Consider the following 27,866-nt stretch of genomic DNA (forward strand, 5'->3'; position numbering starts at 1 on the left):
CTCGTGTAGATTTTTTTAAAACAATATAAGGTAAACATAGGGGTCACCCTTTCATAAATATGTTGGAGATTCCTCTGTTTTGCTCCTTCTGTCATGCACAATTCCATTCAGGTCAGTTCATCAGAGGTAAATGATCCTCTAGTCCTCCTTGTGGTTGTTTTTGGAGGACATTTACATATTAACTTAAGAAGGTCTAAAGGGGACATAGAATAACATGCAGCTTTGTCTTTAGTATTTAGGAGAACATTTAGTTTCTTCTTCATTAAGAACAGGTGAAAGCTGGAGTTCAGCTCAGATTAAACATTATAGCTTCAGAGTTACACTCTAATTTAGGTGGGTTTCTATAGGTATCCATCTCACCACCAAACCACCAAAGCTTGAAGCATTTGTCACAACAGCCTCCATGAGCTGCTTTTTATTGTATATAGATTAGATGTTGCAGTAACTTATACACTATAATCTTGAGTAGGTATTGACACCAGCGGAGGTCAGATAAATTCTGTTTGAAACCACAAGTGCTGACTACAGAGAACATCAAGCATTGCTGACACAAATACGACATATGACAGACCCATATATATGATGTTAAGTTAGAGAACTGAGAAAATGAAACTACACCACCAGTATTTATACAAACAAAACTATTTTCTTTTACAAAAGTTTGGCCCATCACTTGGCTTGGTTGTAATTTCTGACATCCCCTGTTATATAATGGCTGTATGCTAGTGCCACAAAATTTGAGCATTTCATATTCAAGTTATGAATCTGCAGAAAATCGGTACTTGGCATCACTGCCCCCAACCAACTAGATATCGATTGCTTTTATGCCACACAGCCTTTTTTGTTCTTACTCTGCACTCCACTTGTTCTCTTCCTCTTTAATGTAGGCAAAACCTCCTGTTTCTGATAACACTTTAGATTACAGCTTCCGACTTACAGGGTAAGTACAGTGAACTTACTGTGTACAACAATGTATCTCCACAGTATGATGTAACTGCTGTCTAACCAGAAACAAGAAGAGGGTAAGAGGCTCTACTTCAAATTACAGCCATCATTAGTTGTACTTATGGTGAAACTACAGGAAACATAGGTGTTTAGATGTATACATTTTTTACAAAATAAAATAGCAATTATGCTTTTATTTTTATTGCCTCAAAGCATGGGAAACCAATTTAAATCTTTTTATTTTTTTATTGTCCTTTCGGCTCATCCTGTGAGTTCAGGGTCTCCACAGCGGATCATTTTGTGCACATGCTGATTTGACACAGATTTTAGGCTGGATGACCTTCCAGACGCAACCCTCCCACATTTCTATTGGCTTGGGACCAGTGCTGCGCAGCTGGGGATGGGGATGGGCTGTTGAGACTGCCACCCCTCCCTGAATCACTGGCACCCCTCACCAATTCCAATCAGTTGAACTATTCTAAACTTATTGATAAATAATGAAATAATACATGATAGGTGTGATAGGTGTGGTAGGTTTAAAGTGAAAGTCCATACCCTCTTCTTTTCTGTTGTTACACTGTTGTTAAACCACAAGAATTCCATAAGAATAAGAATTCTAACCATAAGAATATTTAATAACTACAAAATACTTATACTGCAGGTATTTTCTTATCCCCAAAAGTTTGTTATTGTTATCAAGTAACAACAAATATGTATCCATAGGTACAGTGATGGTACACTGTTTTTATTAATAAGTACACAGTAAGTTCACTGTCCTTACCCTGTAAGTCGTGGGCTGTAAGCTAAAGGGTTATAATGTTTCCTTACCAAATCACCATAATTTGATGTACTGTAACTAAAATAACTCAAAGCCATTTTGGACACCCAATTCTCTCAATAATAATCCATTTATTGAAGTATATTGTTTATCTTTTATCTATTAAACATACACATTTTATATTATCTATGTATGTTACTTAGCTAAAAAATAAAATGTCAAAATAAAATACCTAGGATCCTGAATTTTCTGCTATCTATTGTTCCAGTGACTTTAGAACTGGATCCAAGTTTACAATCAAACAGTCAGTAATCTGTGCTGCATGATGGAATTTGATGCACTTTTGATTTTAAATAAAAACTAAACAAGAATTATAGACGTGAACATTAAAAACATTGAAAAAACAAAACAGATCCCATTTGTATGCATTTGTCTGAATACCAAGTTGTTTAAAAACAAGACACCATCCATCAGTTTTGACATAAGGGTTAATTGTTAAGTAACACATAGTTATATTTCTCACCACCAAGTTTGGAAAAAATAACAATAAAAAATATAATATTGCACAATAAAATCCATCTTAGTGCAAATACCCACACCAGCTTTTCTGATTATTAAATCGACCAATTACTTGTCTCTTAAATTAGATTTGGTAGAAATACTTTCTTTTATGCTTTTCTAAAAACTAAGTTCTCCACATTAGCAAATGTTTACCTCGGTGTGTAGCACATAGGTAAAACATTAACTTTGGTATTTGGTGTGAAACCTTAAAAGAAGACTTTCCTAAGATGTCAAAAAAGATATCAGCATATGACCTCAAAATTACAGAGAAATTCAAAAACTGAAAATGTATTTTGAATGTATGCATTGAAAGCAATCTATCTAAAGGAAGGTTTTCTTTTCAATATATAAAAGGTCTTCCTATGTGCTTAGCCTCTCACGTGAGGAACTAATATATTGTGTTCTGTATGAATTTAGTTATTCATCATTAAATTCTGTATGCATGAAAAGTTTCAATGAATATTGCACTTAAAATAAACATGGTTCTGATTGTTAGTAATGTGTCCAGTCAACTGTGTTATTTTCATCAACTATGTGACTTTCATCGTCAACTATGTTACAACTGACAGATTGGACATTTGCATAACAGCTGTTAAAACTGTTAAATTACCCGTAAAGCAGATTTATAATGAAAAATACTTGTGTACTTAATGGCAGCACTAAATATATCACATATAAATTTATGAAAAAGTGCAATAAAATATTTAGTTTTTTTTTTTGTTTTTTGTTTTTTTGCCAAGAGACACACTACTTTAAGTGTGTAAATTTTCGCAAAATCTGAAATGGCATACAGTTTGTCCGTAACATAGTTGAAAAAATTAGAAGGTAAAACATTGATTCAGCTGAAATATCAAAAAATTTGTTAATACTTAAGATTGACATTACAACATTACAATGAAGGAACAAACTAATTTGGAATGCTAATTGCTTTATTAAAAAAGCACCTTTGTTGCGTAGTTTTTGTTGATGTGAAAAATACCGCCAATTATAGAATGACTCATATAGTGTAGGTCATTGGCATATGCAACAGTCTAACAGTAAAGAACAGTAAAGAGATGTTTCTAGGTTTAGTCATCCAGCTGGCAGAGGCATGCCACCCCACGGTTAATCCAGTGTCTCTGTGGCTTGTCAGAGGGTAGCTCAATTGACAGCACATAGTTGGTGGAGTGGCCTGTCGTGGACAACGTCCCTCTGCGAGCAGTCGTTTTGTAAACAGGACAAACGTAGATGTTTTCATGTTTAAACTTTGCCATTTCTCCCGGTTTCAGTTTGATGATGGGTAAAGAGTCAAAAAGGATCTTGGCAAGGGACTCTCCGATAACCATGTTCTCCTTGTCCCAGCGTGCCCCCTCCATAAAAAGGCCCCTAATATAGGCTCCATCTTCTGGCTTTTTATCCATGTGACTCTTCTCTTTGGTTACCTGCAACACAATTCATGTCATAAATATCCACCTTAATACACCCCTGTTATATAACATTGTTCTGACTGGAATGTGCAGGAACATTGTGAAAAGCTGAAATTCCATGCCTCAAATTCAAAGCCAATGTAGTCTATGGGGATACTGTACTTCCTGGCAAAGTTCTGAGACACTCCAGTAAGGAATGACTGGGTGAAATAAAAACCAGAAATCCAGAAGACTGTAGGTGGCCCCTTATCTATCCAATCCTGTAAAACAGACAGCCAAGCACATTTATAGTTATAACCACATTGAAACAAGCATGTCAACTATCTATACATCCAGTGATCCATTACAAAGATGAATTAGTTTAGTGTGATGTCACTTTAGTTCATTTTGTGCTTCATATAGAGCACACACAATATTGTGCCGGTGTGCGTGGCAAGCCGTCTGCTACCTGTGGTGTTAACTACTTTTTTTTGTATGAAATTTCTCTTTCATACATTCTGCTGGTATAGTATTTATGATCGCTTTTGCTGTTGATGAAGTGTCCAAGATTTAATATTTAGGATCCACCAGAGTCAAGCTCTTTATTTTGACTTTTTCTTCTGGAGTGTAACATTTTCATCTTGCCCAGGGGTCCAGTCACAGTGGTGACTTAGCCACTGGCTCCTGCCAACCAGAGTATACTCCAGATTTAAACTTCAGCTAGCATTTTAAATATATTTGGCTTTTAGTGTGCTTTTCACAGTAATTTACCCCCCACCAATGATACACCATAATTTTATTCCCATGTTTCTGAATTTTTCAAAAGGAACGTTGCCAAAGTATAGCACCCTACTATATAGTATTTGTAAGAAACCTGGGTATTATATTTGATATTTTGAGAACGTGATCCATATTTTTGCTTCATTCTTGATGACTGACGCACATTTTTTGCAGGAATCAGACAGTCCTCCCTATTCTGTCTGCAGCTGGTTTAAAACACACTTATATTTCAAATGTGTTTGCTTCACTCAAGGTCTGTGTCACCAGAAACAACCATAATTCTTACTTGTAGAAACTTCAGCCTGGCTAAAAGATCAGTCACGTAGCTCCCCAGTGGCTTGAGAGATGGGTACGACTTGGCTGCCCACATAGCAGGCACCTTGCCCACCAACATGTTGTTAAAGACGTTCTCAAGTTCAGCAGACATAACAATCTGGCCCTTCAAAGCTTTGCGAATATTTGCCAAGCTAACACGCAAGACATGTGTAAGTCTGACAAAAGGGGAGACATGTAATTGCAGATTAATTGAAAGAATTAGGTAAGTGTATTCTGTACAAACATATTGATGATTTGAGTCATTCAAAATGTATGTCCAGTATTTTCCAAGATGAGTAGTTAACCACAAAGCCACATAAGTACCTGTTGAAGCGGATAACTTCTTGCCTTAAAACGGTATTCATGGACTCCTCATACATGACAGGGTATTTATCATTCACCATTTGTATGTCAAAGTCTTCTGGCAGCTTAGACAAGATGTCCTCTGCCAGTTCCTCTACCAGTTCCTACAATATAACCAGAGGACAACGTTTTTATATGACACAGCGAGTTTTACACAGAGTTTCCTCTGGGAAATAAGCATAGGCCATAAGTGTATAATAAAAGTCTAAGTGCTTCAGCAGTGCAAACCTGAGGAGATTTAGCCCCGCCTCCAGCCTGCCTGGGCAGAGTCAGCAGTACTCCATCCAGGAGCTGATTGGTCTCTTGTATGTCCTTTGTGATGTCAGCGTTGCTATGAAGCCCGAACACACAAGGATCAGCACAAATTGGTAGACTGCGAATGTAGTTAACATATGTCTGGAAAAAGGAAATGGAAAAAAATATATTATTTTCAGGTAGGATTATTATGGTTTTACCTGAGTACCACTGGCTAAGGATCATCTACAGCTAATTTAAAAACCTTTAAACTCAATACACTAAGTGGAAAAAGTGGAATCAGCTGCTGTTGTGTATGTTGAAATGAATGCCTGTATTTATGTCATAATATAATGGATGGATATGGCAGCCTCACACCATAGCATTAATTAGGAATTGACCAGAGGTCTGACAGTACCTGATAGGGGCCATGAGATGGGACATAATACAGAACTCCCTCACACAGGTGGTAGCATTCTTGCTCTATGAGCTCCCAACTGTAGAAGATGGATAGGAGTGACAGCAGCAGACGTCTGTCTTTGTCATCTGTCACCCTACCTCCATAGTTGCACTCACCTGTAAAAAGATTAACAGCAAAAATCATAAACCAAAGACAAAAGGACATTCATGTGATTTTTATGGCAAATGTTCTAATCAATAAATTTTTTATACAGAACCTTTTATACAGAACTAAGTTCACCAATCATGAGCCATGAGAATAGTCTGAGAAATCTATTAAATAATGATACTAAACCAAATAAATCACATTCTTAGATTGCACAACAGCCTATGTCAATGAGACATCAAGGGTGACCTGCCTAGTCAAGATATACCCATGCTACATATTGCATGTGGAAAATCTATGCCCTGTAGTGCTAATAACTATAAAATTCTCACCTGTAAGGTATGTGAGGGCCTCCAGTGGAACCTCGTCATACTCATCCAGGAAATTCTGAATCTGCCTCATGCTGATTCTCAGGTCTGACTCATTGAACTCATAGGGAATATTCCATCCTAAGGACAGAATGATAAACAAGAGAAATAACATTATTTACATTAAGTCTAAGTAATACATACACTCAACATGGAAAGAGAATAAACAAACAGTCATATTAAATCACTTACCCAGAGGTCCAAAGTTCCTTCTTTCCTGTACTAGTGCATGAAAGAAGGTGAGACCGAAAATTAGCTTCTGCCAAACAACTTGTTTCATGGAGCTCTCAAAGAAAGCGGGGTCTGAGATAGGGTGACTCAGGTAGGACCGCAGCAAGTTGGCTCTTATTCCTTTGGGAGGCTCATTGGTCATCTTTAGCCCATTCTGCAGGATACTAACTGGGAACTTGTCGGATGGATAACTGGTTAACCACAGCCTAGAAATGAGAAAAGATACTTACGTTCATCATGTTATTAAGGCAAGAATATGATTCAGTGAAGCCTACTGGAAAATCAGTTACCTAAATTTAGGATGTGTGTTTTCTGGGGTTATGGTTTCCTCACAAATCCTTTCTAGAGTGGGCATCCAGCTGGTGGCTAGGTGGCAATTCTGCAGGACAACCCAAGTTCCCTCTTTGTTGGCTTTGTCAATCATCTTAGCTGCTATAGGTCCCTGCCCCTGGCCAAGAGAAATCGTTTGGATCTTACTGCCACCCATTTCTAAGTCATCAGCAAACTTTAACAGACCTGAGGGAACATGACAATGCCTCATTAATTGTTTTTGACATCCAAAAATAACATCAGAGGTGTGGTGCTACACTGTGTTGAAATGGAAACTTGAATCATTAATCACCTGCCGTTGGATCAGATCCTGGCGACAGCACAAAGATGAGGGGAGAGCAACAGTTGGAGTCTTTGTAGCTCCCTGGCAGATCAAAAGTGGGTGGTTCAATGTAAGCCGGCCCCATATTGTCCACTATGAAATCCTGCACTGCTGGTACTAATTTATCTGGCCTGAAGCACCTGATGACAACCATCCGGTCTAGACCCACCAACTCATTCCACTTGTCAGGCAACTGGTCTTTGTGGGGCCTTCCTGAATCATAAAGCTTCTTCCATTCAGAGATGCTGTCTTGGACATGTTCTGAGAAACCCTTTAGGTTTGGAAGTTTGGAGGCCCCAACAATTGAAGACCAAGATTTGTCAGACATCCAGTCTGGGGCCGGGTTGGGGTAAGGGTTATTTAAACCAATGCCACCAGTTAGGAAGAAACGCCACACTTGGTCATCAATTCTGTTCTTACCCTGCATAATTCCGACAGTGAGCAGCAAAGAGAAGAGGAGTTTATCCTTCTCAAACAGTGAGCGACACACATTATTGTAGATGCTGAGTGTAAAATGTTCAACAATGTTGTTGATTCTTTCAGACACATTATCACTCTTCACACTCTCAGCAATGGAGAACAGGTAGAGGTTAATGAACCAGGTCAGAGAGTACTGGTACATAGGTTCAACGTTGGCCAGTTCTGAGATGCAAAAAAACAAGATGGAGGAGTGCTCTGCCACAGGACGGTACCCCATGCGAGTATCATCAATCTCTCTCTCTGTAAAACTGGCGATTTTTTGCTTCTCAGTGATCTCCTCAGAGAGGATTTTGGAGGAAGACAAGATTTGAATGGCTGTCTCGTCCTCCAAGATGTTTCCCTCAGAAGAGGAAAGCACTAGAAGGATTTTGTCCTCAATTTCATTCTGCTGCTTGCTGTTAGCAGCACTCTCCAGAATGAGCTGGTTCTTTTTCTCCTCCAGCTCAGGTTTCTCTTTGGCTGCTACAAGCCCTAAAAGCTGATCCTGTAAGCCTTGAGGGGTAATCATGAAGTTCAGCAGACAGACTTTGACGGCCACCTCTGGGAGGTAATGAGGGTTTCTTAGTCCAGTGGTCATGTAGAACAAAAAGTCTTTCGAATATTCCACAATATTCTCTCCTATTTTCATATACTCAACACCTTGCTGTTTGAAAGTCTGCTTTAGCAATACAGGCTCAAGAACTGGGTCAAGTTCCTCTCCAACATTTTCTAGAAGAACGGGGGTTCCAAACTGGATGCTATTCTCCAAGACTCTAACATAGTTTGGATCTGAAAGTTTGATGACAGCAAGCTTATTTGCCTTCTCCATGTTCTTTATCCACTTATTGGCTTGACCTTGAGGGTCAATCATCAGGGGCCATCGACGGGAGTTAGACACAATTATACCGTTGTCTGTGGAAAAGGAGTCCACTGGGAGCCCAGCAATCTGCCATGCCCTGATGGCCACCTGGTTACCTAAAGTGTTGCTGAGAGTAAAGACCTCAGACCTGGGGACTTTCTTCTCATGGCACAGGATATGCCACTGTTTCTGGCACTCCATACGGTAGTCTACTGTGAAGGCCCCAAGGTAGGATACAGTTCCAGAGGAGAGGAGTATATCACCCGTCAGGTTAGTGTATCTGCAGAGTGGGCATATTATACCAATCATATTAATATTAAAGCACAACACACCACACATTGTGACAGTATATTCTGTATACAGTATATTTATTGATATACCTAATCTCTAGCTGTCTTGCTGACTCTGTCCACCTGTCCTTCTCGCCACCCAATCCTCCAATCAGCTTCTCTGCCCTGATCAGCTTTTGAGAACATGATTCAATTTTGTCTTCCAATTCTTTCTTCTTGCAAATCATGGCTGCTAAGTCATCATTCAGGCTCTGAAGTCTGTCTTCTACTTTTTTCAGCTCGGCTCGCTTCACAGCTAACATACCCATCTGCACACCAAGCTCCTCCTCAGCCAAGTTCAGTCTCTCCTTCTTGGGGGCTACCACTCTGGCTACACGCTCATAAACTTCCATTGCTCGCACCCATTTACAGAGGCCCTCACAAGCAGAGGACACATTTTTAATGACAGAAGGCTGGAAGTCAGGGTTGTCAATAAACTTCTCTCTGATTCTCTTAATGTATGGGGCAGGAATGTTGTCTTTGTCATAGGCTTTGAGGCTTTCTAAAAACTTTAGGTCTCCAAGGAGCTTCTTAGAGGGGCCCCAGAAGTCCTCAATCATCTTACCTGTAACATAAACACTCTAAGGAATTAACTTCACATTTTTACTGTGATTAATGCCTTACAAGATCATTTTAAGAAATAAAAATCGCTTACCTGAGCCACCAGGATCAGGTTTTCTTTCAGGTTTGATGCCCTTCATGACACAAATCGACTCCATGACTAGTTTGACTAGACCTGGGGGATTCTGCATAGACTTAACTACTGTAATGTCTGCTGGTTTTAAGGTGTCCAGAGCTGACAGAGCAGCCTTTAATGCAGGCATTGCTTCTGCAAGATCTTCTTCACACTCATCCTAAAAGACAGGCAGAACACAACAATTTGTGTCTAAATGCTGTATGTAAACTGCAAAACAAAAACTGAAAATACCTGCTTAGCAAGTTGTACAGTTTCATACTTTAATAGCTTGGGCTGCAGCTGCAGCTTCATTAGCCACTTTCTCATCAGCAGACACCAGTTCTTTCTTAGCGTCCACTTCGATGGTTTCACCCTCTATCTTAACCATCATCATGTCTGTTTCTGCTGATGTCTGGATAAGCTCTGGTTGCAGGGCTGTCAGCTCCTGCTGCATCACTGATATCTGTAGAAAGTATGAATTTGGAAGACTATAAGGTGTCAATTGTTCAGCTGGTCAAAGTGACAGAGAGATACTATTTGTCAAGAGAGATCACCTGAGATGCAGTAAACTCCAGTTTTTGGAGACCGACAATATAGCGGTTCATCGCAGTATTCACTTCATTCCTTTTGGCATTGAGCAGTGTCTTGAAGGTGAGTATTAGTTCAAGGTAGGATGTAGGTGTGACGTAGTTATGTCTCCTTAGTCTTGAGAAGTATCTCTCTGACATCTCTCTGACACTTGTCTGAAATATCTTGCACATCTCCACCACCCTGAGACACATGAACATAAAAAATAAACAAAAAAACAACAACAAACAAAACATATGGCTGCACAGCTATAAATGCAAATCAAGTCTATGCCACAAGTGAAACAAATACTGCTTTTGTGCCTTTTTATGTTCTTACTTCAGTCTGACTTCACTGTCCATTTCCACATCCTCTAGGAACTTGTGGGCCACCATCTCCAGAGCATCATTTGGCCATGTATGAAACCAGTCAATGGTGCAGCAGTTAATAAGTGAGGGGAACATCCTGAGATTGTTTCTAAATGCATCACCGATGGGACTCATGGCTGTTGGATAAAATTATTCAGAGTTACAGCTACTTAGTAAACTTTTAATCTAATAAAAAAATTGACATTTAACGGTGCCTACCTAGAACAATATGAAGGTTGGCCTTCACACGATCAATAAAAAAGTTATACATTGAGAGGGGAGTAGCATCAATCTTTTTGCCTTCCATTCGGGCGATTCCCTGCACTTTCTCAATGATGTCAGCACGTTCATCAGCAGCAAAGATGTTTGGAACATCACCTGTGTTAAGTAGCATGTTGATGTCTTCCAACATACCCTCATCCTTAATTTGGCTATCAGTAAACAGGAACACTAAGTTCTTGCCTTCAATGCCTGATTTAAGCATCACCCGCTTCAGGTCATCCCGCCAGTCTGATTTGCTGTAGTTTTTGGTTAGCTCAATCTGAAACAGTACGTAATCACTAATGAAGGTAGCCAGCTTAGTGGTGCTCTGACGCCCTGAGCCACCAATGCCAACAAGAAGAAGGTGGCCATTGTCTTGTTTCAGCACACGACAGATGCGGGAAATGTGCTCAATGGCAAACTTGAACATTACAAGAGACATGGGTGCCTTGCTGCAATTGTTGTGCTCAGTGAGGTAGAACTCCATCACTTCTTGCAAGGCATTTAAATCAGTGATTTCATCATAGACCTTATTGCCAGATTCAGGTGTGGCATAGTCACCAAAGAACAAACTTCGGATGCTCTCATCCACTACCTTGCCATCGGGGGTAAGATGGCTCAGGAGCTAGAAAAAAATAGGAGGAAATTAATGTTAAGCAGCTAATTTGAAAGTAAGTTAACAAACATTTCTACTTGGAAAAAAATCCCTAAGTAGCTGAAAAAAATATTGTTTGAACCATGCTTTTGAGCATGCATACTCCTTAATGAAATAAGTACCTTTTCCACACTCTGTTTAAAGAAGTTTGAGGTTCTCTCTTTAACAATGCTAAAGAAGATCTCCTTGTCCTCGTTGTCAATGAGTCGATCATAGAAAACACGGTAGACTTCATGGATCCATAGACGAATCAATTTGTCTCCGTCCTGACATAAATTACCAAAATACATGATTGTCATAAAGAAGTACGAAGTAAGAAGTATGACAAATTATTTAAACATTTCACTTTTCTTTCCAACCTTACCTGCATGTGTGTGTGGGGAGCCAGGAGTACACCTCCGATTACTCGAGCGAAGTCTCGTAGGTTAAAGATGTAGTGGGATTTAGATGGAGTGGGGAGGAAGTTTTGAATGGCATCCTTATAGACAGCCAAAGTGGCCTGGACCATAATCTTGCTCAGCCTAAGGCACAAGACAAAATATGTTTTTGTATTTCATATCATTCTTTTAATGTACAGCATTAAAAATTATAATTAATATTTAACAAATTACCTGTAGAAGGAGGCATCAAACCCTTTGCTGAAGTGCCAGTCAGTAATGGAACTAAATATTTTGGTCAGTGTTTCATCATCAAAGCAATCAATTGAGATGACATTCAAGTGACGAATGAAGCGGCCTAGTGTTTCAAACGTTTTGTTAATATAAGGAAACCTTATAATGTGATGGTTGCTTTCTTTAATAATGTCACTAATATTAAAGAAAAACGTATTTCAAAATACCTGTAATGTCATTCATCCCACCACCAGGCGGCCCCATTGCAGACATGAACAGGACGTCAACAATGTTCAATCTTGAGGTGTCCTTCTTATCATACCAGTGGTGGTGATCAATCCACTGTCTTAACAGCTCAATTGGGGGCTGGGCACCATAAATTTCTTTAGCTGGCATATTCAGGTCATCTGTGAAGAAGAAATAATAATAATGATCAATACAAAATCTTTAAAAAAACACTTTAACATTTGATACAGTCACTCAATAATATTATAAGTATTTGTAACTATCTTTACCAACATAGACGACACACTTCTTTCCCACAGGAGGTCCAAACACACCCTTCCTTCTTCGGTCCAGCTTAGCCATGATGATATCTTGGGTCTGATTTGCTGAAGTCCGGGCTGAGAAATTGATGCAGTTTGGTGTGTATTTCTCCTTCGGCAGCTTTACCAAGAAGCTTTTGTTAATGATAGATTTGCCAGTACCAGTTGGCCCCAAAAACAACATGGGTATTTCATGTGCCAGGTAGGTGTGCAGAAAAAAAAGTTGACGTGCGGTCTCATTCGTGGGGATAATGAGGTCTGACACCTGGTTAGAAAAACAGAGTCAGGGAACAGTGTCATCTTTAGCAACAGTAAACTCTGTGACCTTAAAATGTTAACCTTGGCCTCAGCTGGGATGATGTTGTCTTGATTCGTGAATGAATCAATCCATAAATTCCACTGTCCTTGGCCATCCTTTTTGAAAAAGTAGTCATAGACGGTGCCTGCAAAAAATAAGAAAACATAATGAAATACTTAATGTAAAAAATAAAACAGTTTTTAAACTATTAAAATAAACATGGAAATAATATTTGTTGATGTTTTGTGACCTCTCTCAGGAAAGATATCAGTCTTTTTGAGCTTAATACTCTTAGGCCGAGGATGCTCATCAGCCATGCCCATGATCAGAGCGCGGTAGAAGATGTCAAACTTCTTCCGACTGTCCCCAGTTATGGTCCCACCAATAGTCCATACAGCTGAAAATAGGAAGAGACCCTGCAGCAACATGGTTATTTCCTGGCTGGTCTTGGTGTGTGTTCCGTCAGTTTCAAATCCTGTAATTTCATCTGGGTATGGACAAGAATGTGAACAAATATGCATTGACAAAAACTGTATGTGGTGACTGATTATTTATAAATGACATGTCATCCTACTAACCCAATAGGCAGGTGTACAGCTTCATTAGACTATAGGCCAAGTGGATGGGAGATGTCTGCACGACAAAGTGACACTCCCTCTCTATAAAGTCCAAACATGGTTGAACCAACCAATCAAACAGATCCACAATCTGTGAGAAAAGAAGCAGATATAAGACAAAACATATGAATAATCTTATATGAAAAATATAATAATAAAACATACAAAAATACATGTTTAGAAACTCACCAGCTCTTTATGTTCAGCACTAAGGCTTTCAGGCAAGGTGTTTATGTAAGAATCTTTTAGAGGGGCCCATCCCAGCTGCTGAGGTTCCATGTAGATCATACCACACCTTTAGACAGAAAGTTTCGTACCAAATAAATAATATTTGCAAAACTATTAACTATGTTACTAAACAGTAACATTTGTGGTATTTAAAACCAATGCAAAACAATATGTGTGTGCTTGGTTTATATATCACAACTGCTGGTGCAGCTCCTGTCTGTGTTGCCTACCTACTAACAGTAGCTGGGGAAGCTTGCTCAAGATCAGCAGGTTCAAAGATCAGACTCATCTTTGGACTCATTTGGATAATTTCACCACTCATCAGACAAAGCTATCAGAGAAAGAGGGAACAAAACAAAAGATTTAATTTTGAGAATAATAAATTGAAGTGAAATTCTTCAGCAATACATGAATATTCGTATCGAAGATCATTATAATCTAGATGCCACTTGTTAAAACAATGAAGAGTAATGCAGAAGTCCTTGAACATGGCCACTACCTTTTTGTTGTCATCCAGCACAGTATTCATGTTCTCAATCCAGACAGCATCAATGGGTCCATCAAAGATGATCCATTGTCGATTTTCTGATGTGGAAATTGCCTGATCCCTAAAGGAAGTCGCTAGCACACCATCAGACCATTCGTGACTGACGGGATCAAAGCAGCCATAAAGCTGTCCCAAAGTGATGGCTTTGGGATTGATGATGCAGTAGTTGACTGCAAACTCCTCCATCAGATTGGCTAAATAAGAAGAGGTATATATTAAAAAATACCTAAAATGAAAACTGTAATCAAATTATATCTATTAAATAAAAATTGTGTCGGTCTTTCAGTGTGACCTGGTTTGGAGCAGTAAGGTAGTACATAAAAAAACTGAATAACTTACACTTGTAAAGGTCTCCAAGTGCAGCAGCAAGAACTTGATACGCAGATGTTTTTCCACCAAGAGGGTCTCCCACTATCATGAAACCATGGCGTACCAACATCATCTCATACACCTATACACAATTAAATATCAAATTCTGAGTATACTTCTGTAGTAGTATATGTAGAGGTATAATTTACATATATGAGTTTTAGGCATTACAAAGAAATACTCCTCCTTGATACCTGAATAATTTTACCAATAAACCACGGAACCGGCTGCAGGTTGAGCTTGGCAATGTTGTCATTGAGAGCTTTCAGGAAGAGATCATAATCTGGTTTTGGAAGGACCACTCCAGGAAATAAATCAGAGATGATACCCTGTGGTCAACAGCAGGAAAGTTTAACTAAACAATCAACCAATGCACATATACAATAAATTAAAACTTCTTGCAATTAAATTTTGTGCATAATTTGTCACCTGAAACAATGGCACATCCTGTGCAAGAAATTTGGCCATGTTTACGTCCATCAGCGCCCTGAGCAACAGTACACTCTCATTCTCCTCGGGATATTTCAGCTTTAGATTCCCTGCTGCAGTCAGCACAGACTTTACAGCTCTCATACCATAGTCATAGTGGTGCTGGGAGGACAGTTGCTCAGAGCACAAACGGTAGGTGGCTACAATCTTCTGGGCCAAACTGTCAGTGAAATTGGAAGGAATACACCACAATATACAACTAATTTTACTGAAATATATATTGGTCAGCATTGTTAATTCAGACCAACCTGCGTGATTCAATGAAACCCATGGAGTATAGTGAGATCTCTCCGATGAGACAATAGTCTGGCACCATCATAGCCACTGTACGGAAGAGAGCCTACAAGACCAATTTGGTATTTTTGCATTTAATTCTAGCACATATCTTATTTGCAACACCAGGATTTGGTGTATCCACTGATGGCTATACTAAAGTGCTACAGTGATGTACCTTTAAGTTGTCAGGGAGCTCGGCCCTACCAGCATAACCAGGGTTCATAGTGATGAAAACAGAGCAGGTTGGGTTGAGTAACAACTCTGTTCCCTCAAACACAAAGGTCTTCATGTTCTTGGCAATGGCCTGTTGTATGCAGAGGACCTGCTGAGCTACCACAGAAAGCACTTCAACCTGGAACACACACACACAATATTATAAGTAATCAAATGAACAAATATGTAAACATATATTGAAATAAACTGTGATGAAAAATGACACTGCTTTGAGAAATTAATGCTTAATTGCACTTAAAGAAATCAATGCAATGTGACTTAGGAATAACAATAATAATATTTGCCAATATCATGTCTATTTACATTTTAAGTTAATCACCTCATTTGAATTCAGTAAGATTGCTGTGTTGGAGAACAGATTCTTTTAACATGTAGATGTGCAAACTGAATTCCAAATGACTTCCAGATAATGGAAGAATGCCAGATTCAACACTTTAGAAGTTTAACTGACTACTTGGGTTTTATGATTATCATTTTGCAACAATACTATATCAAAAAGAATATTTTTTCATAAATCTATGGTGTTTGAGTTATTTGTTTCAACAAATAGGTACAAGTTTGTCCAGTTTATGAGTGAAAGTGCTCACCTCAATACGATTAAACTCATCAAAACAGGCCCAAGCTCCAGACTGAGCCAGTCCCTTGAAGAACTTACTCATGGCCTTGTAATCCAGACCATCTGAGCAGTTAAAAACCACACACTAGGAAAAAAATTGCTTTTAAAGAAATATAAGGAAAAAACAATGAAATTCAGGTCAATCTGGGGGCTTGTTCAGTTACCTGTTTAGCCAAAGCTTTTGCTAGATCTTTAGTAGTCTCAGTCTTGCCAGTTCCTGCAGGACCCTCAGGAGCTCCGCCCAAGTTCAACTTCAAAGCCCCCATAAGTGTCCTGGTATGGCAGAAAGCAATATGACAGAATGAAACTTAATTTCTTGGCCATTTAAAAATTTTTTTTTCAAGAATTAGAGGTTAAGTCCTTTGTGTCCTTTAATAATTTGGAGTAAGCGATTGTATTAATTTCAAGGTTTTATAATTTGTTTTTAAAATCACTCAATTCATTAGAGCCCAAGTAGGATGGATGGTGGTTAGTGCTGCTGCCTCACAGCTAGAAGGCCCTTGTTTTAAATCTACTTGTTAAATGTGGCCTTTATGTGTGGAGTTTGCACATTTTCTCTCCACCCCCCTTTCTCTTAGAACTTTTACATCTTCTAAGGTGCTCAGGTCTTCTGACCAGATGTTCTTGGTTATCCCAGACTAAAGATTAAAGGGGACCTGCTGTAATGGGTCCCTGATTATGAAACATTTTACCTTTCACAGGTAACGTACCTGTAGCATCGGTCAGTAAGCGGTGTAATGACTAGACGTGGGGAGTTGCCCAGATATTCATAGCCATATTTTAAGCAGGTGGTTATCATACGCAGCATCACCTCTCCATCCTCCCAGAAGTAACGCAACTGGGAAATCCACGCAAAGTCGTTCAGTGAACATATCTTATCGTCTGACAGCTTTGCCACAACATCTCGAGCTAGGAGAAGAAAACTGTTGGATTTAATCAGGAAAACCTGCACCCTTTAAATATCAGTTAAAGACTTCTATTATTATTCAATATTTTGATGATACCATGAACATCAATCACAGTAAGGGCTCCAAGGGTCATCCTTGCCCCTCCTGACAGCTTCCCCCGCACCAGCTGCACAATGTCAGCAATCTGTTCATTACACTTCTCCAGGTAAGCCTTTGGAATTGAAAGTCAGTACACACATTAGACTGTATTAGCTAAGGTGTCTTTTAATACTATGTGGCAGTGAGCTATAGGTGCATCGGTGGATCTAACAACATACAGGCAGGGAGTTGGTCTGGATGGCTTCAGACACTTCACTTGTCCAAAATATGGAGGAAGCACAAATAACAACTTGACCTGGCCACTGCAACACCCACTTCTTCCTTGGCAACTGTTGGAAATAAATTCAAATATGCTAGAGATGTGGTTTCTACACACCTACGCCAGCAAAACACTTGATCTAAGCCAGGATAATGGTAATGATGTCCAGATTAAACTACCAATCTTTCTTTTACAAATCTACATCAAAGTAAAATCTTCATAAAATGAAAACATTTTAGGCTCAACTAGGCCTGAATTGCCTACAACTCATCCAGTCATCCCAAATGTATTGCGTATACTAATATAAAGTAATATTCCCAAATACCTTTGCATACTCAATCACTCCTTGATGGATGACATGTCGAACACTCTTGAGCATAAGGTTCTCCACCTGCAGTAGCCACTTTTCCACCATACCCTAAAACACAATTGTCCAAACAGTCCACCACTTAAAAAATGTTCACCATGTTACATTCAACAAAAGTCATATAGACAAATATACCACTTAAATAATTATGATATGTATATTTTGTTACATTTCCAAAAACATTGTCTGTTCTCTACCTTGGCTTCTGCAGGATAAATCTTCTCTGTGAAGGGCACAGTCTCCTTTTCAGAGCTTATCATGCCAGTGATCTCCATGTCCTCAGTGAACTCCAGTTTAGCAATACCCTCAAAGCACTTCTTCAGATGGGGCTGCACACACAGGGGATCTTTGGTCTGTGACAGAATCTCCAGCAGCTCATCGTTTGACAGAAAAAAGAACCTAGGAATTTAACAAGACATTGGAAAATGTTATCTTGAGCTATGTATGGCATATGTTGTATTTGGTGGGACATTCCTTTACACTTAGTTCATGATTATGTAAAAGCATTTTTTAAATGCTACCCACTCCCTGACATATGCTTATCTTTTTCTACAAAGCACACTAACTACTTTGTACTTTTAGTGACTTTGTGTACATCTTTTGACGTTCTGAAATGTATTTTTTTACAAACAAAATTGACTTCTAGTAGTGTTATTTCTATATCTACTTATAGTAAAACCTTGGGAAATAGAGCCTCTTCTTTTCCAGATAGGTATTAAGGCCTTTCTGGATGTCATCCAGGAACATATTGGACTCTTGTAGCCGTTCCAACATGTTGGGCTGGCCTGTAGCCACCAGTACACGTGTGTCCTTAACCTGGAGCAGTGTAATCACAAATAAGTAAAAGCCAAGAGAATGAGAGCCATTTAAACAAACTGAGGAAACTGGAAACTAGTGAGAGTCTCTTACTGCTTCACCAATGATATTCTTCCAGTAGCCATCTACAATGGCAAACTTGCGCCCCTCCTCCGGCATCTGGGCAATAATGTCCTCAGAACTGAAGATGGGTTCAAGGTACAGCCAAGTAGCCTGACACTTCAACATAGAGTCAATGATATCCTGCATACTCAGCAGCTTTTCCTCCCATTGCTAAGGGATAAAGAAGGGGTGAAATTAGCCACTTCCAAATCATTGTTGTGTTTTATCATGTGGTTTCAAAAGTACAATTTACAATTGTAGTTTATTAATTGAGTTTGTGCAGATCAAATAATTTTTTAGAAGCTCTAGCAATTGTATTGTGGTTGGGAAAAAACAAGCACATAGACTTAGTTGGCAGAGGCACACTCTTCCAAAATCACCTGCTTGTTTGATTGTGATAGGTACTAACCTTATAAATGATTCATCAAAATGCTATCATGTTATCATCCATATAATTTGAAATGCTTACTGTATATAGTTACACACAGTGAATGCAGAATGATTTGGTTAGCATATTATGTATTGATGCTGCTATTGTTCCATGGTTTAAGCAAAATAAGAAAGGGGATATCATTGTTATCTAAGCCAAGGTCAATAGCCATATTGATCTTGGCTTATTATTGACATTACCTATTATTACTTACTCACCTAAACAGCAAATGGTTTACACTTTTATTAATTGTCACCTTTTTAAGTGGACCAAGCATGTTTGGTGTTGCAAAGTCTTACCTTACACTCAGTCTCTATTGGCTTTATGAACGGTGAACTACGAATGGTCTGTGTCTTTATAATGTGGTCATCGAGAAGCAATTGGATGTCATCCACAGCTGATATAATATTGGTACCCTAGGATAAAATATGAAGTGTACAGTTGGGTGAAAAGTTCACATCTCTTCATTTTGAAAAGGCAGAACAAATGGGAACAACATGGTAATGGGCTCAATGTCATGCCCAGGGACACTTCGACATGTGGTTGTGGAGAGCAGGGCACGAACCTCCGACCCTATGGTCAGTAGGCGGCGACTCCAACAACTGAGCAACCGCTGCCCCACTCCTTGACCATTTTTATTACTATAATATGCAGTATAATTGTAAAATACCAATTGTAATAGCTGAATGTGCATTGCTGTTATGTTAAATTTAGGGTTAAGTTTGCATACCCTTACATAAATATGGGTGGTAAGTCAGTTCACATTGAAGTTATGATCACAGTGTTTTAGAATGTCAGCTATTGTAATGTCTATTGTAATATTACAATATTGACTATATGCTGTATGTTTGTCATACTCTATCTTTGTATGGAGTGAAAGCGAACTGAAGGTTGATCCATTCGTTTTTCATCGTCTCCAAAGATTTTTCCAGCGAGTATTCCTTACTGGCAGAGGCTCCAATCTCCTCCAACCTAACATAGAGGTAAAAAGAATCAGCTTCTGTTTGGGGTGAATATTTCCATAATTCCACAATTGTTTATTTTGCTATTTACATATATTCAAAAATTATGTAATATAAATAAAATGACTTACTTATTAGAGAATTTGGATAGACCCAGGTCCAACATGTTCATCAGAGAACTGTTCTCATCCGGTTTGACTTCAAAGCCCGCGGTGCTGCTAATCTGTAGGCAAACAAAAATATCATGAATTATTTACATTCATGTATCACAGCCTATGCAAGACACTTGGTACTTACAAAGTGAAACTGACAGTAAATTTCTATTAGTGTCAAGTGAACTAAGGAAGCAAAAGAAGATTTTTATTCATCTAACCTTCTCCCAGTGGCGGTCTTTCATTCCAGGGTTACATATGGTTGTCAGGATGGGTAAGTGTTGCTTGAACTGGTCAATCTTGCTTTTAAAGCTTTTAGCCACAAGGCAAGGCCCAGGCAGATTACTCAAAGTCTTGGTCAGTTTATGCATGGTCCTCCACATGATGTCCACCTCCTCAGAAATTTTCTCAGCGTTCAGTTGTCGGAAAGGACCTTAAATGATAAAAGAATTAAAGAAATCTGAAAATGATCTACATCCAGCTTGCAATTGCAATGTCCAGTCATATGGTAGCTGTGAAAGAGACACAAGTTCAGTATGCCTGAGGATGTCACATACCATTCATCCAAACTTCTGACATGCTCTGAAAGTTCAGTGCTGTGGTCCACAGCTGTTCATATGGCTGTTTGTCAGCTATCAGCATTTGCAACATTGGGAACTGGGTCTGCTCCATTTCCAACAAACTCTGCTCCTTGTTTATATTCTGTAGAAATGACAGATGTGTACAGATATCTTCAGGTATGAAATCCTTTTATGCAGCACTCTTACTAAACTTTCAAATGAAAAGGATAAACATGCATATTTACATTATCCAAAACACTGGATTTATGCTTACACTGTAAAAGTGTAGTGTGTCTGTGTGGTGGATAAAAACTCATATAGTATGTTAAAACCATGGATTAAATAGTTGTATGTTGAAAAATTATTTTATTGTACACATGTATTTCTGAGTGTATAGTGACATGTAAGCGAGCTTTAATAATTTTCTCTGTTTTCTCTGTACCTCTAGTTCAGTAACAGCAGCTTCCAGGTTGGCAGTGATTTGACAAAGCTTTCCCGCATTGCTTTTCATCTCCTCCATATTAATAACTTCCTTCTTCTTGAAGGTCTGTATCTCCCTGTCCACTTCCTGCAGCCTCTGGTCAAAGCAAACTATCCTGTGAAAGTCAAATGGACATATAGTTATTACGGTTTTAGTTGCTGATTTTAAAGGTCCAACAATGAGTTTGATGTGTCAGAGAACACTAAAGGTAATTACCCTTTTCATACATGATAGTAATTTTCATGAGAGTGATGTGAGATAAAAAATAAATGGTAAAAAACATTATTATCCTAATATTTGTTTTGCTGTATTTTTCCAAAACTAAAAACTTAAATAAATTGTGAATGATTTGGTGGTGTCTAGGTGAAGCTCAGGAGAGCAAATATGCATCTTTGGTAGTTGTCAATTGTGTGAGACCATGTGTGAAATGTGTTTATTCAGAAACCTTGTTTGGAGATGGTCCTCAGCCTGTATTCTAATGGTGGCCAAATGAATCTTGCTGTCTTCAAGTTCAATCAGTATCTGACTGGGCCACTGGAAAACATGGGAATTCACCCTCAAGTCATCAGCTGCCAAAAAAAAAAAAAAAAAAAACCAGCAATAAAAGATACATTATCAATAGCTTTCTTACAAAACAAAAAATATATGGCATCGATAGTAATAATATTGGTAATAACTATAACATGTTTTACATACGTGGAAGAGTGGCATGGTCAAGGAGAAAGCTGAGGCGGAATGTCGCTTCATTAACTTCATCTATCAGCGCGTCAACGGTCACCTCACTGGTCTTTTTAATGTACTGGTTGAGAGTCACCAACTCCTCTACGGTTTCTGGGGTGCCTCTGACCTTCTCTGTAATATCCTCATATTTTTGACAGATCCTGGTAAAGAACAATAACTAGTATCTGACACAAAATTTTCAGCCACATGTTAATATCATATGGCATAAAGTTTGCTCACCCCTTGTTAAGCTCTCGGTTCTCTTCGACTTGAAATGTAATGATTTTGTCTTTTAATCTCTCAGCACGGTTGCACAAGTCTTCATTCAGCTTGCCAGTATATAGACAAAACATGGATAGGGGCACAGTAATGTGCATTGAGGCAATCTTCTTCCTTAACTGATTAATGCTCTCAATTTTCTGAGGATTTAAAAAAAATTGCAGAGCAAGCATTGATAAAGCAAGCAGACACTGAAGCATATTTGATTACAACTGTTGAGTGTAGACTTTAGAAGGAAAGCTTTAACCTTGGTGAAGGCTTCTAATGAGTGCTTCTCTTTCAGGAATGCTGATATCTCCTGCTTTGCTGTGTTGTCCAGTAGATTTCTGTATTTTTGATATACGTTCAAATACCTAAAGAATAAGATGCAGTGGCTTTACTTTTGCTGTTACATCCTATTAACTCAAAGGAACATAAATTCAGTTGATGTGCCATTACGTTTTAGGTCCAACTGTGTTCTTGTCAAAGACATTCTTGGCTTTGTTGATTAGGTGTGTAACCAATGATTCATCAGGACCAACGGAGCGTAGGTACAAGTTCTCAATATTGGGAAAGAGATTACATTCCACCTGGCCAAACAAAGTCAGGTACGAATAATATGCATGTATGTTAATTAAAATTCTAAAACATAAGACAACATTGTGTAATAGTACATAGGCAAATAAATCACTGCACTACTTGGTTCTGAGGGAATACTGTACCCTCTGGAGCTTCTCAGCACTCTTGATGATTTCCATAAAACCTCCATGAATGACCTCCCAACATTCTTGCAAGCTGGGGCTAAACTCAATGTCAGGCTCATTCACTTGTAGCTTAACCAGTAGCACCTGAGACTTAACATACTTCATCTCATCAAACTCCTCACCAAAGTCATTGCCCTCCTGACAAAGAACATAAGGAAGAAGATGACAATAAATCAATTTGATCAGAAGTAAAGTTTTAATTCCAAGCAGCATCAATATGTTTGGGTTAAATTGGGATAAGAAGAAACATTACAAAAGTTGTCTAAACCTCGTGTATAGCGAAGAAAACTAGCAGGTCTTGTAATGATTCTATGACCAAGCTTCGAAGTTGCAATGACATGAGAGAAGCCACACAGTTGAAGAACTCCTGAACACCAACTGGAGCAACCTGCTCACTCTTGGTTATAAGGGGCAACCACAAGTCCTTGAAGCTCTCAAAAATAGATGCACAGTGAGGAAGCCACCTGAAAAAAGATGATTGAAATAGGTTGAGTTCTAGACATTTGTGCCTGTGTGTCTTAGTGTGTTTAAGATTAAAGCTGAAGAATTTGAATTTCATATTAACAAAAATTATATCCATTATACTGTATGGCTGTGAAAATTTGGAAAAATAATAACACTTGGAAAAAATGTCTGGGGATTTGAAAAAACAAAACAAAAAAGATTTGAGTATGTATTTTTTACAGCTGGAATTGAAAATCACCTCTTGTTAATTTCAAATTGAATACTCAAATCATAAAATCTAATCGTCATGTAGTCCTGGAGTTTTTGTAGGATGATTGTAAAAATTATTGGTGGTAACAGAATTCCAGAAACACTCCTTAGAATATTTTTTCTTTTAAATCCTGCAAAATTATGTCTACCTAACAAAATTTACCCTGCTGACTGTGATGTTAATGCAAATTGTACATCCTTTATTTATTTTTTGGTGTTTATTGACACATACACAGCCAATAAAAGCACATACGTAATGTCCTCTGCGTGGAGTTTGGCTGGCACTTAAGTATAATGGTATCCAAGCTGGTACAAATTAGAAACATTAAAAATACAAACACTCAGTTCATACAAATTACATTAGCTCTTATTTCAGTCATGCAGGCTGCTAATTGGCCTAACAAACTAGACAATGGGGATTTGACAAAGGAGGCAATGCAATCCCAAAGTGTGCGACTGTGTAAAGCAAAACCCCTACAAAGCAACATGACAAAGTGGACAAGATGGAAACATGATCCTGCACTTATCACAATAGGATTAACCCTCTTGGTTGCTCACATACTACAGCATACAAGCCATTGAGAATACATGTTAATGGTGAATAAATCAATTTATGGTCTCACTGAAAGGCTGTCTGTTAGCATGGCATTACTTACTTTTGGATCAGTTCTTCTCTGGTGGTTTGGCACTGTCTCTGAATAAACTCTAAATACTCAGTTGGTAGGAGAGGGAGGTTAGTGGCAAAAAGGTCCTCAAGTCGAACAAATCTCAAGGACGAGAAGCTGAAGCAAGATAAGAGATAATGAATTATTATTCATGCATTTTTTATGTTATTTTTAACTAGCCATAGATTTTTGTCAAAAAATGCAAATACACAAAAATGTTTTTAGTGTCTTACTTACTGCAGCCTGAACAGCCACTTTATTTCTGCCACTGTTCAGTTGCTCTAATCAAATGTCACTGATAGATAAGGGTCTATTTTAAATAGCTGACTCTTAAATTTGATGTGTTTTAGTTTGATGATTTCTGACAACAGACATGAAACTTCATTCTGTGAAATTCTTCTGTTTGCTCTCATGGTATAAGATGTTTGTGAATGAAACTACTCCACAAACATAGCAGAACTTTTTGCAATTTTAGGGGTTACAATTATGTTAATGATCAAATTGCATGTTCCAAATGAACAGATGGTCACTAATCAGTCTGAAACAACATGTTTCTGCAGTTAAGAGAGTCTGGTGAATCTGGTGAGGGACTCTTAGGCAAGACTCAAGACAAAAATACATTATGTTCTAAAATGTCTATTAGACAAGTGATTCCCTATTCACTGCATTTTGTTCATCCATCCATTGATTATCTTAACCCTTTATCCTGTTTAGGGTTGCAGGGGACTGGAGCCTAACGTACCTGTCATTGGGCGAAAGCTAAGGTATACCCTGGATAGATAGACAGTCTATCTCAGGGCCAAAACAGAGAGGCCTACACATACCATTCATGCTTACATTTAGGTAGAGTAGTAGGATCCATAAGTAAAACATAATATCAACTATCTCCCACTGAATGAACTGTCTTTTTACATGTCTATATTACCTGTTTAGCCAGATATCTTGCAGTAGGACCAAAATTTGATTGACAGTAAACAGATGTTGTCTTAGCCACATGTGGACCTCTCTGCAACTTGTTCCCCAGGGTACTGGTGCACGGATTACCCTCCAGGGAAAGGATTTGGGAACATTGGATATGGACAGTCGCTGCCGTTCAGAGGGGTCCATCAGAATGTAGTTCACTGGCGAGACACAAGGTATGAGATGAAACCAATTGAAGAAACTGAAGCAATACCACCATCAAAGAATTACTTATACAATTATTTTATACCTATGCTCTTCTTGAGACTGAAGTAATAATCTCTTTTGACCTCTTCTTCCAAGTTAGCCCTCATAATCTGAATGATTTTACTACTGTCCTCAGTATCTGGAGGCACAAGTTGCATGATGTTTGTCATCTGTTGGATTGGCTGCGGGGCCAGCACAGAGTTGGGAACACCAGCGGTGATGTAGTACATATATGTCTGTTGAGTATATCAAAACTTGTCAGAAAAAATTTAATCAAAAGACTCAACAACTGAGAAGTAACTGAATTCATCAAAACTTGCTTCAAGGTCTTTCTCATTAGGTTCTCCTTCCATGGACAGCATCTTCACCTCTTCGCTGCGCATGATGTCAAGCTGCTCCTGTGGACTCATAGACCGGCTGCCGGGAGTGCAAAGATCTCTTGATCTAGCCCGAGACGAAAGTGTAGAAGCACGAGACCATGCATCTCTGTGTATGCATAAATCAATCACAACAAGTGTTTAAAAATACAAATAGCACCATATAAGATAAGTTGTTAGTGAGCCATTTTTAATAAGGGGTATAAGCACCTTCTATTTGGTGAAATCGCTTGTTTCTTTCCTGGTGGGACTGTTGCTAAAAGCCTCATTAAGATCAAAAACATATTCTGAGAAGATTCCAGTGGAATTTTTAATGTAGACTGTCACACAGTCAGTCACAGACCAGGATTAGTAATTGGATTTTGAAAGGATACAAGGCATAGCTGGTTTGGCCAAGAACTGACGAGGAGTGTGTTGTCTCAGGTAGAGTTTATCAATTTTTAGGTCTTGGGCCTGGGGGCTGTAGTTGTTGGCAATGGACTCACTGGGTGTTCGGTGGTGACGCAGCTCTTTAAAAGGAACAGCTAAAGTCCATGAATTGGTCTGAAGAATGGGTGGGTGCTGACTGTGTCTCGAGACTAGCTGCAGAAAAAGAAAACACACTGAATGTTAGCATATGACAGATATAATGAGTAGACTGGCTGGGATACAGTAATTGATATTCTTACTTGATACAGTTCTGAGGGTTCTGTATTACCAGGTGTGGGTAAAGGTGGGGGGGCAGGGTATTCTCTCCTCTGAGTTGAATTAAATACAGCATCATCCTCCATCTGTAGTTCAGACAAAATACTGAGGCTTGCAGCACACTTGTTTATTTTCACATTCATTACAGCACTTTCTATTAAATCTTTTACTGTTTTGACATAGCTAAGTATCACATCACATGTCAGCAATGCTCATTGAAACGGCAATTTGGTTAAACTGCAAACCTAGCGGGACAGATAGTTAAAAACTATGTTACGTTTACATAGAAGCGTCGGTCGTTCCATCTTTCTGATTTTCTGCCAGTGAAAACAACTTTATATATTTATATACAGAAATGTAACGTGAACCAGCTATATAGCTTCAAGTGAAACGCTAAAAACATATCTGTAGCATTAATATCAGTTAATGTTACCTTTTACCAGTCGCTGGTCATGTCATGTCATTCAGTGCTGAGTGGCATTCTTGTAAAAAACAGATTAGTAGGTTTAAAGCTAGCGAGAGTTTTGCCCTGTCACTGTTTTGACAAACGAAAAAACCCTCTCGTTGCTGTAAATTAAAACACTGTTGCCACGGCGACGTTTCCATGGTAACACCAACCACCTTGTTATTATCAGAGAAGCTCAACTATGTAGGTGGTAGATCCTGTGTGCTTCCCTTTACAGGTCTGTATAGGGTGTAACATGGTCATAACCAAATACTGCTACAAATATGTGAGTGTGTCACCTACTGATATGTTCAAATTAAAATCAACCATTATGGTAGATCACAGACCCGGCTTAAATTGGTGGGATGTCCTAACCATACCTGTAAGCATGATCTTCATCCAAAAGTTGTGTTCTGTCCTCTACCGGCAGGTTTTCGGCTTCTCCCTCAGATTCTACGGGGTTTCTTGGTTTTGCTAATGTTTAAGTCGAATATCTAGCCCCCAGATTGAAACTATAATGAATGAATGCAGTACTCAGATTATGTCCTGTAACAATGCAATCGCTGGGTTTAGATTTTGGTCGACATTAGTTTATTCAAACAATTCTGGACGGCATCAGAAGCATTTCAACCAATACGCAAGAGACATTTAATTAGTGAATATCAAAACAATAACAAATGTAAGAGTAGAAAGATATTGTGATTACGGCAATGTACATACAGCTTCAATTGCACGAGAGAAGTGCAGTTAGACGT

At 38.7% G+C, this 27,866-nt stretch overlaps 1 protein-coding gene across 1 annotated transcript; it reads right to left on the reverse strand.

Annotated features, from left to right (window-relative positions):
* Nucleotides 1-1,742: 1,742 nt before the first annotated feature.
* On the reverse strand, nucleotides 1,743-27,240 carry dnah3 (dynein axonemal heavy chain 3). The gene is given in 61 exon segments (XM_067504478.1): nucleotides 1,743-3,705; nucleotides 3,813-3,950; nucleotides 4,736-4,940; nucleotides 5,089-5,231; nucleotides 5,356-5,523; nucleotides 5,780-5,937; nucleotides 6,259-6,375; nucleotides 6,487-6,731; nucleotides 6,816-7,041; nucleotides 7,148-8,775; nucleotides 8,876-9,389; nucleotides 9,480-9,678; nucleotides 9,781-9,963; nucleotides 10,055-10,271; nucleotides 10,407-10,572; nucleotides 10,655-11,321; nucleotides 11,474-11,617; nucleotides 11,716-11,872; nucleotides 11,963-12,086; nucleotides 12,190-12,369; nucleotides 12,478-12,772; nucleotides 12,847-12,950; nucleotides 13,056-13,292; nucleotides 13,384-13,513; nucleotides 13,612-13,717; nucleotides 13,881-13,981; nucleotides 14,150-14,391; nucleotides 14,537-14,648; nucleotides 14,761-14,895; nucleotides 14,996-15,215; nucleotides 15,304-15,395; nucleotides 15,507-15,683; nucleotides 16,153-16,266; nucleotides 16,346-16,454; nucleotides 16,892-17,090; nucleotides 17,186-17,300; nucleotides 17,407-17,517; nucleotides 17,773-17,865; nucleotides 18,012-18,213; nucleotides 18,494-18,630; nucleotides 18,724-18,903; nucleotides 19,462-19,578; nucleotides 20,020-20,134; nucleotides 20,256-20,347; nucleotides 20,498-20,709; nucleotides 20,834-20,978; nucleotides 21,279-21,432; nucleotides 21,763-21,886; nucleotides 22,014-22,198; nucleotides 22,278-22,456; nucleotides 22,564-22,669; nucleotides 22,755-23,197; nucleotides 23,328-23,523; nucleotides 24,430-24,555; nucleotides 25,364-25,559; nucleotides 25,649-25,841; nucleotides 25,926-26,091; nucleotides 26,193-26,238; nucleotides 26,357-26,564; nucleotides 26,651-26,752; nucleotides 27,100-27,240. Coding segments are annotated over 60 exon segments (12,249 nt in total). The 5' UTR covers nucleotides 27,100-27,240; the 3' UTR covers nucleotides 1,743-3,351.
* Nucleotides 27,241-27,866: the final 626 nt, after the last annotated feature.

The sequence above is a fragment of the Channa argus genome, chromosome 1, assembly GCF_033026475.1.
Source record: "Channa argus isolate prfri chromosome 1, Channa argus male v1.0, whole genome shotgun sequence".
Classification (NCBI taxonomy): domain Eukaryota; kingdom Metazoa; phylum Chordata; class Actinopteri; order Anabantiformes; family Channidae; genus Channa; species Channa argus.